Source organism: Cololabis saira, chromosome 23 (assembly GCF_033807715.1).
Source record: "Cololabis saira isolate AMF1-May2022 chromosome 23, fColSai1.1, whole genome shotgun sequence".
NCBI lineage: Eukaryota > Metazoa > Chordata > Actinopteri > Beloniformes > Belonidae > Cololabis > Cololabis saira.
This window is the reverse complement of record NC_084609.1, coordinates 17,494,496-17,509,892: the sequence shown is the minus strand read 5'-3', so window position 1 is coordinate 17,509,892 and position 15,397 is coordinate 17,494,496. Positions and strand designations below refer to the sequence as shown.

The window sequence follows — 15,397 nt, the reverse complement described above, 5'->3', positions numbered from 1 at the left end:
TTATATAATTTAGTCTTAGTGATGTCAATTAACATCTAACATCTTATGTATATTTATAATCGTTCTTTAACTCAACAAAAATATGTTTTATCCGATTACTCGATTAATCGATGGAATTTTCAGTAGAATACTCGATTACTAAAATATTCGGTAGCTGCAGCCCTAGTTTCAGCGTTACAGCCATATACTCCATAACAGCTCCTTTCCTAAAATGATAGTCGTTTTAATCTTTGTCTTTAACATTATCTCTTGCATATTTACAGCTGGCAGGTGACAAGGAAGAGCAGATTCCTATAATGTCCACCCCTATGCCAGGTAAGAAGAACAACATGTAAACTCTCTTTAACAATCCAGCATAATAGCCCTGAGCTCAGTGCAGGGCCCTCCCGGGGTTGGTAGAGGATGGCAATGCCCAGGACTGTCAGTAGATAGGAGCACGGGGTGGTAAAAATGGGGAAAAAAACCGGGATAAAAAATATTAAAAAAAAAAAAAAAAACAATCCAGCATAATAAATAGTTAAATGTTCATTATTTCAGAGATTAACAGGTGATAATATTGTGAATTCCCTCTTTTCTTCTTAGGTATCCCTCCCAGTGCAACAGCACAAGTGGTCCACTCAGCAGGGCGGAGGTTCATTGTTAGCCCCGTACCAGAAGCAAGGCTGAAGCAACAAGCGCTTCACCCCTCCCCTTCCCATACCCCTTCCCCTCTTGCTGAAACGGGTAAGGACTCCATGTGTCTATGCGTAACCTTTATCCTTCAACTTATACTATTCATGTTTGTATTTCACACCTGGGTATTTATTTTTCATAAACCTTAGAGTTCACTCATGTTTCCTAGGATGTAATGGACTGCCACATTTATCTGACATTGACTAAAGTTCAATCTAGTAGATGAAATTCCTTAATAGCTGGATTGAAATTGTGTTTCTGTTCTTTCCTTGTTCCTTCAGCTCCAGCTCAGACTTCTCTCCAAAGTTTGGGATTGTCCCAGTCTGCTGGAAAAATCGGCTTGCAGCAAGCCTTCTCTGAACTGAGGCGGAACCAGAATCAGTTTGATCCAGGACCCAGCACGGCCCCAGCCTCCATCCACTCCACCCATCCTCTGCAGCCCGTAGCAGCTTTGGTCCCCTCATACAGTAGCACAGCCATTCCTAGTGTGGATGCCTCTTCTGGATCTCTCCCTTCTAATCTGAACCAGGCAAATGAACAGGTCCCGGAGAGCCCTGTTCCTCCTCTTTCCTCATCTTCCACCCTCTCCTCTGTGCCCTCTCTCTGTCTCAGTCCTCCTTGTACCTCGTCTCCTCCTCCTTTGGTAAATCAGCCTGTCGTTCAGTCACAAGTGCTTCCTCAGCTAGTGATGCAGGCTGTGTCCCAACCACAAGCCCAGGGTCATGCACAGATTCAGCCCCAGGCTTTTACCCAAACGGTTTCTGCTGTCACTGCTACTTCTGTACCTTCCACTTTACCAACAGCAAGCATCTCCAGCATTCCCCCAACAATGCTAACCTCACCTCCTCCTGCCCAATCTCCTTCCTTCATGTCCTCGCCTCCCACTTCCACTCTTGCAGGCAGTGAAGTCTCATCTGATCATCCATCAGTCTCTCCCCCTGCCTCTGCTACGTCTCCCCTCTCCTCCTCCATCGCCCCCACCGCTGCCATCCCAGGTCACCAGCATGCTCCCTCTGCCCCCACACAGCCTGCTCCCCTTCCCTCCTCCTCCTCCTCTGTGGAAGTTCAGCCAGTGACCACAAAAGGACCTTCAGTCCAGCCAACTTTGGTCCACTCACAACCACAGACTGTAGCCCTGCCCGGGCAGACTCACTCACACTGTGGGGAATGTGATACGAGGTGAGAGGAGGTCAATGCGTATTTTTTTATTATTATTATTATTTCTTTATTTGGTATGGACATCACAATTACATAGGACAAACCAAATGTACTGTTTGAGTGTTTTAGCATACATGCTAATTTGCAACACTTGTCCACAGGAGGCTTTTAAAAAAGTACAGACAATAAAATATACAATAAAATTTGAGGATGACATAAGATATAAAGCAAAGACAACATTCAAGAGCAGAACCAGACCTGACCTATTCATGTAGGCACTGTTGTTTAGATTTGAGCCATAGTTTGAGTCCTCTGTGTTTCTAATTTTAAATTAGTGGGTAAAGAATTCCAGAGTTTTGCACCCTTCACAGAAAAGACAGACTCACCAAAAGAGGTCTTATACTTTGGGATACGACAATCACCATTGGTGCAGGCCCGTGTGGTTACTCTACCAGAGCTCTGATGCCTAATAACGACTTCAGAGAACAGGGGGGAAACTATGGAGGATTTTTTTGTGCCAAAATTAAATAAATAAATACATCATTAATTAATTAAAATGGGAATTAAATATATAATTAATTAATTAAATGTGTCATTAATTAATTAAAATTAGAATGAAATATGTCATTAATTAATTAAAATACAATTCATTTTAAGTAAAAATATATATTTATTATTTCAGCATTTAATTAATTAATGACACATTTGATTAATGATTTCGTGTTGCTGAATCATGAAATGTAAATGTAAAACTGTCAGTTTCACTCGTCAAACTCAGTGGGCGGATTCCAAACACCTCATTGGTTCCCCTGCACATCAAGTCAAGATGGGAAAGTGCAGAAATAACTCCAACGACTTCGAGCAGTTCCTCTGCTTTACATGCTACATGCTCGGGGTCAGCAGATCCTGCTTCCACATACTCTGCAAGCAGGGCTTGAAATTAACTTTTTGACCTACTAGCCAAGTGGCTAGTAGGTCAAAAAAGTTACTCGCCAAACAGATTTTTTACTCGCCAAAACCAAAAAGTTGCTTCACTAGAGTATTTCGTCATCACTACTTATATAGCAGTCATAGTAGTACCATATACCAGTCATCCCGTTCTTCTCAATCAAATGTGCTGTGTAAAAGGACCTTTCAACTATTCTGGAAGAACAGTATAAATCCCTATGCAGCAGTAAGAAGACGCATGAAGTACATTAGATTCAAATATACAAACTATTTGCCCCCTCCTCCTCCTCCTCCTCCTCCTCCCTCCTCACCTCACACACATTTGTGATAGGCTATATGAATTTATTGAGGTTAAAAATAAATCATATGCAGTAGTACGATATCAATGCAAGTCATGTAATAGTATTTTTATTGAAAAACAGGGTTTTTAAAATAAAATAAGTCCCGTCAATTGACTCGCGAGCATAACTTCAAAAAATAAATAAATAAATATTGCAGAAGCTTGCGCGTAACCTACGGCGTAAGATACGCGGCGACGCGTACTCTACGCCATAGGAACCATAAATCAACGCACACGTGGATTTCGGCGCCGCAGCTCCGCTCCCTCCCGGCTCCCGGCACCGAGTACTACTCCGCGGTACTGCGGTAACAGTCCTGGGGCCTCATCTATAAAGCTTGCTTGCGCAGAAAAAGCGCCTGAAAGTTGCGGAAGCCACCATCTACGCAAAGCCTCGGATCTAAAAAGAAAAAACTAACCGATGGCTGCCGCTCCAAGCCCACTACTCCACGCCGAAGAGGAAAAAAGAAAGTGTTCTGATTAAAATAAGGAAAGTTGGACTACCAACAAGTATATAACAATTGCGTTCATAAGGATAAAGTTTAAAAAAAAAAAAAAAATTAAAGAAATTGTCTCTTCTCCCTGTGTGTGTCCGCCTGTCATGCACGGGTACTTGGGCGCATGTTGTTTACTTTTAAGCCGGAATTATGGTTCTGCGTCACACCAACGCAGAGCCTGCAGAAGCTTGCGCGTAACCTACGGCGTAAGATACGCGGCGACGCGTACTCTACGCCATAGGAACCATAAATCAACGCACACGTGGATTTCGGCGCTGCAGCTCCGCTTCCTCCCGGCTCCCGGCACCGGGGCTCGGCGTGTCCCTCCGCGCTACTCCCACGAGTCCCGCAGCCCCAGTGAGTATTTTCACCGGACATTTTGACCGGAGAGATTATAAAATACCGGACTTCGGCATATTTTACCGGTTATGTTATGTTCCCTCGTTTACTTTTCTTCTTCTGACCCGTTAGCGGCGCTTGGCAACCAACGAAAATGAGCATTACCGCCACCCTCTGGATTGGAGTGGTATAATTTTTCTAGGTCGCCAAGTGGCGAGACAGCCAAAAATATGTCTCGCCACAGCAAAATCTAGGTCGCAAATGGCGAGTGGCGACTGCTAATTTCAAGCCCTGTCTGCAAGGTCGAAGATATCGCTCACCAACTCTCTACAAAGTTTCAGATTCAGCAACACGAAATCATTAATTAAATGTGTCATTAATTAATTAAATGCAGTTTTACATTTCATGATTCACACGTAACACGAAATCATTAATTAAATGTGTCATTAATTAATTAAATGCTGAAATAATAAATATATATTTTTACTTAAAATGAATTGTATTTTAATTAATTAATGACATATTTCATTCTAATTTTAATTAATTAATGACACATTTAATTAATTAAAGATATATTTCATTCACATTTTAATTAATTAATGATGTATTTATTTATTTAATTTTGGCACAAAAAATCCTCCATAGGAAACATGATTATGTAAACATTTAAAAACCAGTTTAAGACTACTAAAATTCACAAAGTTTTCAAAAGTGAAAAGGTTGTTTTTCTTAAAATTTCACAGTGGTGCCATCTCATAGGTTTCTGATCCGTAATTTTTATTGCCTGCTTGTATGATGATATTATAGCTTTTAGAGTTGTTGGAGAGGCAAATGACCATGATGTGCGTCTCGAATCTCAACACTTGCATAATATTGTGAAAGTCGAGTCCTGTGCACTTATTTTCCACAAAGCAGCTATCAATTCATTCATCTGGTCTTTGTTCCCCAGGAGTGATGCCTCCTCTGAGTCCCAGGGCAAACCAGATGACATTCAAGCTCTGGACAAGAAGCTGAGGTCTCTCTTCATGGACCTCGGCGGAGGAGTCCCATCCAACCAGGCAGACATTGCAGCTGCTGACCTGGCCTCAGGAGCCGCCGTGCCAGGTACCTCGTCCCCCGTAGGCCCCTGCTCTACCTCCACCACAGCTGCCACAGCGCCTGGCTCCAGCCAGCAAGGCAACCCTCCTCACCCCCCTTCCAGCCTCGTGCTGGGCTCGCTGAGCTCACCTGCACAGATCCAGGGCCCTGGAACACCCATCTCCAGCCCTGCACAGACGGGTAAGTACAAGAACGCATTCTGCATGTGTGATACAATTATTCAACCTGTACTTTCATGACATTGCCCCTGATTATGACTTAATTCTCCACAGGCATCCCTGCCTCTTCCTTAAGCCAGACCACTCCATCCAAAACGCCCTTATCAAGAGTATCGGTGAGTTCAGCAGTTTCTCTGATTTGACTGTTGTGTTTTAAGAGCATGTGCATGTATTTAGATGAAACTATAATAATATACACTGTTACACTTAGATAAAAAGTCACAGCTAATCAAGGGTCATTGAGAAGTGATATGCTCCACTTTGTTTTTCTAACTGCACTTTTTATATCTCATCTAGCATGGAAATTTCTCTCAACATCCTCCACAATGAGCATGACTCTTGTAATCTTCTTTACAAATCTTCTCTGTCTTTCTTTGTCCTGCTTTCTCTTCAACACGTCTCTTTCTCGGGGATTAGGCCGCTTCTCCTTCCTCAGAACTCCTGACATCCTTCCCTGGACCTTGTCTAATACAGGTGTTTGTTTTTGCTCATTTTTAAGACTGCACTAGTCACTCTGCAGCGCAGCACTGTGTCAATGTTTACCGTTTTTCTAACGCGGTAACAGTTAATTGCTGTGTGAGTGTTGCTTCTGCTTCTTAGCTTCCTGTCGGATGTACAGCGTTCTTGTATAATCCAGTCATTCTTAAACATTAACACTCAACTATATGTGAGGAAACAATAAAGTGGAAACAGAAACAGAAAAAAGAGGCATAAATCGATCTTACCTCAGACAAAAAGAAACTGTATACAAGTCAGTGATGAAGAATGAAACTGAGACTGAAATGCCCATTTTATTCTTAAAAATATTAAATAAAGACAAATAGATAGAAATCCAGTTTTACAACAGTGAGACAGACAGAGAACTGGTTATCGTGGTTCACACTGAGCCAGACTGTGTTGTTGTGTCTGTGAACGCTGCAGCCAGAAATAGATTTTTTTTTTCTTCTTTAATAGCGAGACACGACTTGCTCCTCTCCAATGAAAAATCTGACCTGCCACTTTACAAAATTCAGTTCCCATCTCTTATGTAAGTCTCCCAAACAAGACTTGTCCACTTTAATTAGGATAATCCTGCTCTGGGAGGTTCAGAGGGGTTCTATTTTTTTAAATTGTGGCTATATTGCTTTAGAGAGTGAAAGGCTTTGCATGTCCTCTACATTTCCCTTTCTGTTTGTCTAAAATCACATGTGAGAGATTATTTGTCTAGTTGTCGAGTTTTTGGAGCAGGAGATGCACGTTTACTGAGTTAATTAAGAAAGCACTTCAGAATGTAATGCATCTAGAGTAGACCAGTGAGATGGGATTATCACAATGTTGTGTTTTTTGTTGTTGTTGTTGTCGTTGAGTGTAGCTTTTGCTCACGTAAAGCCTATCACTGTTGCAACCAAAACTCAGACTGACCCGTAACCAGAAAAGACACTTGGATTTAGTGCTCTTTTCTTTTTGAAAATGTGTGCTTTTCGCTAATATTTGCTTTTGCTGCCGAATAGTAACCGTTTGTAAAATCTCAGTGGCCGTGGCTTCCTGTGTGTCTTATCGTTTGCTTCTGCGTATCTGACAGTATATTTGCTAATGCCTTCAGTCCCAGCAGCCTCTGGAAGATCTGGATGCCCAATTGAGGCGAGCACTGAGTCCAGAAACTGTTCCCATCTGCTCTCTCGCACAGGTAAGGCGCACGGATAAATGCAAACTACTCTACTACTATTTGATGAGTCTGTTCAACCTGTTTTTTCTGTTCAAACATCAGGCATCTCACGGTAGTGTGGCCTCAGTAGGACAACCAAGTATGTATAGTATATTGACTAAAATATGATGGTGTTTTCTTTTTTTATGTATGTATAAAATATCTGTAATTTGTCTTCCAGTTCCCTTTTCTCTGGAGGACGAAATAGCACCTTCTCCTTCATATCATCCTCCTGTATCTAGAATACAGTTGGGAAGATTTCAGGTAAAAGCTCTTCCGCACCCATGATGCTTCAGTGCTGCGTACCTCCGAACATGTCCTGATAAATGTACATTGGATCCTAAACTGAAGTTTTCTTTCCCGGATTATCTTTTATAAAGTTCAGGAGCTTGATGCTACTTTTTAAACGTTACAATATAGCAGAGTGTATTGGCCGCTGTCACACGCCTGCGTCTCCTGCCTCAGGTGTCTGCTGCTGAAGAGCCTGCTGTCCAGCATCCAGCCTGCACTGAATCTTCCTCCACCACCTCCTCCACTTCATCTTCCTCCTCGTCGTCCTCCAGCCTCTCAAGCCCAGAAAATACTTTGCACAAAGACTCCTCGTCTCCTCTGAGAGGGGGGGGAGGGCAAGGTGGAGATGTTGTGGATGGACTCCCCCAAAGGACTCCAACAGGTTTCCGACAAACCTCCCCTTTCACTTCCCCCTGCGCGTCCCCCAGGCCCGCCACGACCATCGGACGCTTCCAGGTATTCATCGTGTCTGTGTTTCATTTCCTCTTGTTGCCTAACCCTTCCATTGCAGCGTTTTATTCATTTATCACGTGTTGCTTTCATTTAAGGTTACCACCAAGCCCGAGGCCCGCGTGGGTAGGTTCTCAGTGTGCCGCGCTGAGGAGCAGAGCCTTGAGCCCGGTCTGAGTCCCCCACCTGCTGCCAAGGCTGCTAACGGACCCAGTGATCCTGGCCAGCTTTTGTCCCCAGACTCCATTCACAAAGCCTCCTTGCCGAGCCTGAACAACTCCTTCAATAACTCCTACATCAGCAGCGACAATGACTCAGAATTTGAGGATGACGACTTCAAACGGGAAGTCAACCGCCTCAGAGAAAAGTAAATCATCTCTCTTCTTTTGCCCCATCAAGAAGAACATTAACATCCACTTTACAGTTCTTTCTGTTGCTCCCCTTTTATCAGTTCTTTCTTTTATTTCTCCTGTCAGTATAGTAGTTTTATACACTATTTTACCCCCCCTTTCTTCCACCAGGCACATGCGAGAGATTCAGGCCCTGCACTGTCGCCAGAAGGACGAAATAGACTTTCTTTTCACCAGGCTGGGAAAGGTAGCTCGTCTAATATACAGAAATGAACCACTGCAATTAAATCAGCATCATGTGCCGTGCAAAACAACCGTTCTTCTCTGGTCTTTGTGTAGGTTCCTCCAGCTGCAGTGATGCCTCCAGTTATCCCACTGACTGGCAGGAGACGTCGACCCACCAAAAACAAGTCTTCAAAATCGTCCAGAGCGAGTTCCACGCATGGCAGCCGGAGTCCGTTACACCCAGGTAGGCTCCTCAGTCTGTACTACAGCCCTTAATGCTATCAAGTATTTCTGATTGTATATGAATGAACTCCATGTGGAAAGACACCAGCAAAAAAAGTGATGTTTTTTGGGATGATATTTGAACTAAGATAGATTTATATTTAGTTTTGAGCCATAACTCCACCACATCCACAATGTCAAACGTATTTACTATTGTTACACCTTCTTTGTGTTCATGCATTCACCTGTGTGCACATATATGTGTGTGTGTGTGTGCTTGTTCAATGTGCATGTGGGTGTGTTTGCTGGATTAGGCTCGGAGCTTTAAAATTTCTGACTGCTTTTTTCCTGTCTGTTTTCTCTGTGTGTTGGTCTATGTGGGGGGTTGGGTGTGTGTCCATGTTTCGGGTGGCGGGGTGTCTATATCTGTTATCTTTGTTTTTTGCATGTCTGCTTTCTGTATCCGTCCGTCCCTCTGCCCTGTCGTCTCCTGCCGACGCCTTGTGCGATCCCCCAGGCAGCACTTTATCCACCCAGAGCGTCCCGGTCATGTACCCCGGCCAGCTGGCTCTGTTAGCCCCGGGAGGATTAGCCGAGTCGGGCAGCAGCACTGTGCTCCAGCCCCTCAAACCTTCTCCCTCCAGCGACAACCTGTGTTCAGCCTACACCAGCGACGCAGCTCTCTCTGTGCCCAGCCTGTGCGCTCAAACCCCAGGTAGGCATGCCACTAAGAGCTGCAGGCGGCAGTAGGCCTCTTTGCATCATTTACACCAACAGCTACTGTTTTCCCTGCATGCAGATACACTCAACTGCATGCTGGCTTATCTTCACAAAAATAAAATCGTACTTTCTGGATCTTTTCACTCACGGTTATGTGTATTCTTAAATCATGTGCCTCTTCCTCTCCTCTCATCTGTTCTTTTTCTGTTTTCTTCTCATCATCTTTCCCTTCACTTCTGTTTTCCTCCCTTGTTTACCTCTCTTAATCTCCTCCACCATTCTCTCTGTCCATGTTTTCCACATTACTCTTTCTTCTTGTCTTTCTGTATCTGCTCTCTATACTTTTTACCCTTCCTCCCTCTCTTCAGGCTGTGTAAAGTTCAGCTGGGGTTCGGAGCGTTTGGCCTTCAAGCCTGGTGGCAGGAGGACGCGCTTTCTGAGTACGCCCTGCTTGGCTCTTTGTGTGTAACGCTTTATTTCTTTGCTCTTCTCTTTTATACCAACTTACCTTTGATTCCATGCTTCCTTAGTTTACTCTTACATATGTGTTTTCAAGTCATGATCCTCTTGTTTTCTTTTTCTTTTTCTTTCTTTCTTATGAAGGCAGAATTAATAGAGCACAGATATTTCTTTGGAGCAAAGTTGAACTGGCATCTGCTTAGTTTCACACCGCAGATCGTTATTTGTCTGTGCCTCAAACTACGTTGACAACTGGCAGTAAGATAACTATTGTCCCAAATAAATTACTGGTGACATCATTAGTTGAAATAGCATAGACATTTTTGATAATAGTTAGATAAAAAATAAATTGTGAAAGCCTTTGAGACATCAATGTACAGTGTTGGAAGATCAGATAAACTTTTTGTTATCCTTTTGGGGGTCATGTGCCTCATCACAAATAAACAGCAGCGGTTCTGTAACCTAAGAGCATAATGTATTAACAACAGGACAGTTAATGTTTTCAGGCAGTATAAGGTTAAGTCCCTTTAAAATTGATGTGCTGCAAACATGGTTGCCGGCGGTTACGATGCAGTGTAATATCACGGAAACCACCGGCAGTGCAGCAGAAGAGCAGCTGGTGTGTCTGTTGACTGGACCACTAAACAAAGTCATGCTGTTATAATATAGTCAGATTAAGTGAGTTTTCTTTTTTCTTTTTTCTTTCCACCATGCCAGGCGAAACCATGATCTGATTTTATGCTGCTGCACTTGTGAAGTGTTGGTTTTCCACAAAACAGAAGGACACAGTGCTGAGGCTCTATTAGGATTGCTCCTCTTTGTTAATCTACGATATCATGCTACACTTGAAAATGATTGGCTCCCCAAAAAAGAAAAACAAGGTAAATTGAACCGAGTTGCACAGATGAATATATCGGTGTAAGCAAAGTGCACTCTTAAGTCTGTTGAAGGATTGGGAAAAAACAAACAATCAAAAAACTGTTAAATTAGCAAAACTTAACTCTTTGTCGCAATTTGTAGCTCGGCAGGATTAGTTTGGTTTCTTGCTTGGTCCCTTTCTTGTTTTCTCTTCCATCATTACTTTCTTGAGTCTCTGAGTCGCCTCTAGACGTTGTTGATGTGTAGCTTGGTGCCATGAAGCAATACTCAGATATTGCAGGAGTCAAACGTTACTGTGGCAGGTCGGCAGCGTCGGGAGACCACGGCACTTAGATGATGCTCCCGGGAAGTAATCAAGTATTCCTTCAAATTAGATTGAAACGGATATTTTAGCATGACAGTTCTTTTCTGTGCTGATTTGATCCCGGCAGCTAAAATACACACAGGTTTTACAAGTAGCATCATTCCACCCGGGCGTACATTTCCGTTGTAGATATTTAACCAATCCCAGCACGGGTTGAACTGTTCCCCAGTGCTGTGAGCAGCCTGCAGCGTTGCACACCAGTTTTTGGTTTACTTCTTATTGTGATCAATCTAGTCTAGACAATCTATTAGTCTATGTTGACATCTTAAGTGCTTCTATTTCTAACCTTTGTTGCAATGAAAATGTATTATTTGTGTTTAATGAATTAGTTACATTTGTTTTAATTTAAAGTTAAATTAAAGAGAGTCAAGTATTTTTGAAACCCACTTTTTTAGTTGTGTGAAGTATTGAGATGTTCTGTGTTTGAGGAGGGGATATTTATTTATTTATGAATGCTTCTGAACCCTCTGCAGCTCAAACCTTTTCTCTCCCGTCCCTTTGTCTCTCCCTCACTCATCGTCCTCACCCCTCAAACCCCCACCCCCGTCCCTGCACCCGGAGGGGAGAGAGACAGACCTGGGTCTTAGTCATTTATGATTTATTGCTCTTTACCAGGTAGATATGAAAGAACATAACAAAACATTAAAAAAAACGGCTCCAAAATCCTTGACAGAATTGTCTTTTTTGGTTTCAAATAAAAAATATCAGATTTGGTGAGTGATACACCGGAGTATTTTGCTATCTCTGACCCAGTTCTGCAACGGCTGTGTGAGCTGTGGAGTGGACTCAGATTCACATCAGGACCTGATGTTGGCTACCCAAGAACATCTCAGAACTATAGTCACAAGCAAGGCTTTGGGTGTTGTTCAACAATATTGTTTGTGTCAATTAAGTGTCAACCAAGATGAACACTTCTTCCAAGGCTTCTAGTATTTAAAAAAATCAATCTTTACTCTTATCTACTCATTTGCACTCTGTGACAGGTTGAAAGATGTTATTGGTCAGCCTCAGTCCCCACAAGTGTTCTTTGTTGACTACTTCCAGTTTTGTGCTGTTTCTGGTTGTTGGGTGAAATGGGGGCGGGGTTTAACTCTGACTCTCTCCCAATCCTCCAATCGTTGTCTTCCGGCCGCACAGGGAAGATGGTGAAAAAAGTCTGCCCCTGCAACCAGCTCTGTAGTAACTATCTCTCTTTTTGGTCTTTCCTCCCTCCATCCCTCCCTCACTGCCTTTGCTTGCTCTTCCATGCTTCCTGCTGCCTTCCTGTTAAATGTATCCCCTCGACCAGATTTACGTTCAGTTCAGTTATTTCAGCTATGGAGTCTTAACAAGAAGAACATAGTTTCAATATTGGCATTGATGATTATGTTTGTTTCTTCTGTGATTTTTAAAGTCAAGTTTTGGTTTTAGCACAGAAATGACTGAAATGAGCTTCCATCATATTGACACTGCATGCACCTGCAAGCTCTTGGACTCTTAGCACACAGACGCACATGCACACACACACAAAAACACCCATTCTAAATGCTGATACTCACCTGAAGAGCTGTTTCCTCCCTGCTTCTCTCCCTTTCTCCTCTACCACCTCATAGCTCGTGGTTTCAACTACATTGACCAGAATCCTGTGCTGCTGCACTCAGTCATGACTCAGCATCTCTTCATTCTTATTTTCCTCCATTTTGTTTAGCATGAATTGACATTTTGTTTCTAAGACCCACTATATGATTCTCTCCCTGGTTTCTGCATATTATATAGTTTTTTCCTTTCACGCTACACTTAAATTAGACATATCGTGTGTATATTTATATATATTTCACAGCCATGCTCATTCTCTCAGCATGACTCTGGGTTTACTTTAAATTCAAAGAAGGTGCATCAGCTTCTTATTATCTGGATTGTATGCACTTTTCTCGAAAGGACTGATAAAAACTGATCAAAATGAGTACATTGTACTGACCTTTTTGTGGAGGCATCTCCTCTTTCACCGGCCTAAACGTATCAATAAAACAGCACGAATACAGCACATTCTTGTGGCCTTACCTGCAGTTTGACTTAAGTAAAGTTTTTTATTCAAAAAGCTGTGGATCACAGCATGTCTTCAGGTCTTTCAGGTTGTGTCTGCTGATGCTCACCAACTTATCGTTTTAACCTTAGAGCATGGTAAAATGAAGGCATTTGAATTATGTAATGTTACATACATAAACCATTGCAGACATGCACATAACATTGATATTTTGAATTGTGTACATCTTTTTGCAGCAAATTTAGGCTTGGTGCTGAAAGTTGGTTGGCATTAGAAGAAAGAAATGAGTTATTGGTGTAGAGCTTGAGTGCCACCTAACGGCCAAGAAAAGTATTGGATCTTGAAAACTCCAAATTCACTGGTTGATCTATGTGAAGACTTGTATATAACCCACTGTTGCAAATATGAACTCATCACAATGTTTATTTTTTAAAAAAGCATGTTGTCTTCTTGTGAACCTAGTCGGACCACATGTCCTGTCGATGATCTGGGTGCAACAGCTCATTTAGATCTCCAAACAATCTGCACACTAATTTGGATATTTGTACTTGGGCAGAAAAAAGGAGATTCATGTTTTTCTCAACTTGATCTTTGCAGAAGCTCTGTTCAGTTTTTTAGGTAGGATATTTACAAATTCAGAATGTTCTTCTTAAATAAAATAGCTTTGTGTCATAACCATTTTTTTTTTCTTTAATCAGCATCCTCCAAGAGTGGTTATTCCATATACAGTATTTTGACATGAGGGATATCTAATACATGCACATTAAAACATGTTTCATTGACTGTTTGTGCATTAATTGCTCCATAATCTTGAATTACATTTTGTTCCTGTTAATCATCATATTTCCTGGGTTTCCCACACAGTTTTAGTACTTTGAGGGGGCCACCCAAGTAAATTAAGAGCTGCCAAAAAGTATTTGACAACCCGCTTGTATATTTCAAATTTTTAATATTGAAAAATAGTGAAATCTACCATATCAGATCTGCGTGAGTGATTGATTGATTCAGATCCTGACCGTCTTTCACAGAGCATGAATTTAGCTGCAGCTAGTGGGATCACGCAGATGTGGCATCCTACTGCTCGTCTGGCGTTTGCGTGGCATATACCCCCCTCCACCCGACACATCACTACAATCTGATTTTGTGGGAAACACTAATTTCCACCATCAAGTCTTAACAATTAATCTTTTTGACCATGACATGCTGACCTTTTCTAAAACTCCGACCTGATCAACCCCCGTCTGCCCTTTTCATGGTCCAGACCGTCTCACCCTCATTCAGAGATCATCACTTTCAACTTCCTGTTCAAATGTCTCTCATATTTACTGTTCTCTTTCTTCTCCTCCTCCCTCTATTTTCTCTTCTTCTGTCGCTCCCCGCAGGGACTAACAGCACGAATGCGGTCCACGGTTCAGGTGGTTTGGGTCAAAGCCAGGGGGGCTCGCAGTCTCTGCCAGCCAACATGTCGGCCCCGATCCAGAAGAAAGGAACATTCACCGATGACCTGCATAAACTGGTGGACAACTGGGCCAGAGACGCCATGAACCTCTCACAGGTTTACTGCCGTTTTATCACTCATACTACAATGATCCATCCAGCTTCTGTAGTTTACCAGAAGATAAGAGAGAACCTAAACTCTGGAGTGCTTGTAGTGTTACAAACTTCATAATAATTGCTTGAGTAAGTCTTTAAAACAGTTGTAATATTCTATAAAACTAAAGAAATTATGCAAAAATATTCTGACTAAATAGCACATACAAAGACCTCGCTACTTCTCTTGAATGAAACAACTAGTAGTTAAGCAAACAGTTAGTTGCACAAAATAATAGGATTTTTCTTTTTTCCCGGTATATTTACATTTTATTTTGTTCTTCACTGTCACTAAAAAAGCTGTTGCAGTCTCTGAAAGCACACACACTTTTAAGGTTCCTCCCTTTTCCTCCTTTTCCTTCCCTTAGGTACCTTCTTTGCAAGTTAAAATATATTTTTTTTAAAGAACAACCTTGTGTAAGTTCTAATTTCTTCCTCGAGTTAAGTGAAATATTTAGCTGCTGATGAAAATTTGCTGCTTTCATCAACAAAGTAACAGGACAGTGTTTTACTGTCCCGTTACAGTTTTTGAGTAGGTAGATAGTTTTGAGTAGGTGGAGGCTTAAGATGCCCAAACATATGATCCCAAGCACAGAATCTGAAATTTATTATCCACTGATGATCTTTTGTGAGATTACGTTTATATATTGAGCTTAACTTTTGTTTTTATTTATTTATTTTAGGGTAAGAGGAGTGCCAAACTACAGCAGCAGGCCCCAGTTCAAGGACACAGCTATGAGGTGAGTGTAAAAACCAGCCATTTCACACCATTACTGAACTGACCTTTTCATCAACACAAATCCATATCCCCACATCTAATCTGTCACTTCCAAAAAACCTTTTCCAGACAGTAAATTCTATGAATCATTCAAT

The 15,397-nt window shown here is 42.0% G+C and overlaps 1 protein-coding gene across 9 annotated transcripts in view; it reads left to right on the top strand.

Annotated features, from left to right (window-relative positions):
- The window catches only part of wnk1b (WNK lysine deficient protein kinase 1b), a 91,140-nt gene that overhangs the window by 70,438 nt on the left and 5,305 nt on the right, over positions 1 to 15,397 (top strand). For 3 of the 9 annotated variants that reach the window (XM_061714497.1, XM_061714494.1, XM_061714493.1), the window contains 18 exons: positions 264 to 315; positions 583 to 723; positions 954 to 1,851; positions 4,901 to 5,229; positions 5,322 to 5,383; positions 5,685 to 5,741; positions 6,850 to 6,933; positions 7,015 to 7,051; positions 7,133 to 7,215; positions 7,417 to 7,698; positions 7,791 to 8,059; positions 8,214 to 8,289; positions 8,382 to 8,511; positions 9,007 to 9,204; positions 9,578 to 9,670; positions 12,049 to 12,090; positions 14,317 to 14,489; positions 15,208 to 15,264. In XM_061714497.1, coding sequence (XP_061570481.1) covers positions 264 to 315; positions 583 to 723; positions 954 to 1,851; positions 4,901 to 5,229; positions 5,322 to 5,383; positions 5,685 to 5,741; positions 6,850 to 6,933; positions 7,015 to 7,051; positions 7,133 to 7,215; positions 7,417 to 7,698; positions 7,791 to 8,059; positions 8,214 to 8,289; positions 8,382 to 8,511; positions 9,007 to 9,204; positions 9,578 to 9,670; positions 12,049 to 12,090; positions 14,317 to 14,489; positions 15,208 to 15,264 — 3,063 coding nt within the window. The remainder of the gene's footprint in view (positions 1 to 263; positions 316 to 582; positions 724 to 953; positions 1,852 to 4,900; positions 5,230 to 5,321; positions 5,384 to 5,684; positions 5,742 to 6,849; positions 6,934 to 7,014; positions 7,052 to 7,132; positions 7,216 to 7,416; positions 7,699 to 7,790; positions 8,060 to 8,213; positions 8,290 to 8,381; positions 8,512 to 9,006; positions 9,205 to 9,577; positions 9,671 to 12,048; positions 12,091 to 14,316; positions 14,490 to 15,207; positions 15,265 to 15,397) is intronic. The other 6 variants (XM_061714489.1, XM_061714488.1, XM_061714491.1 and 3 more) reach the window with 6 other exon arrangements.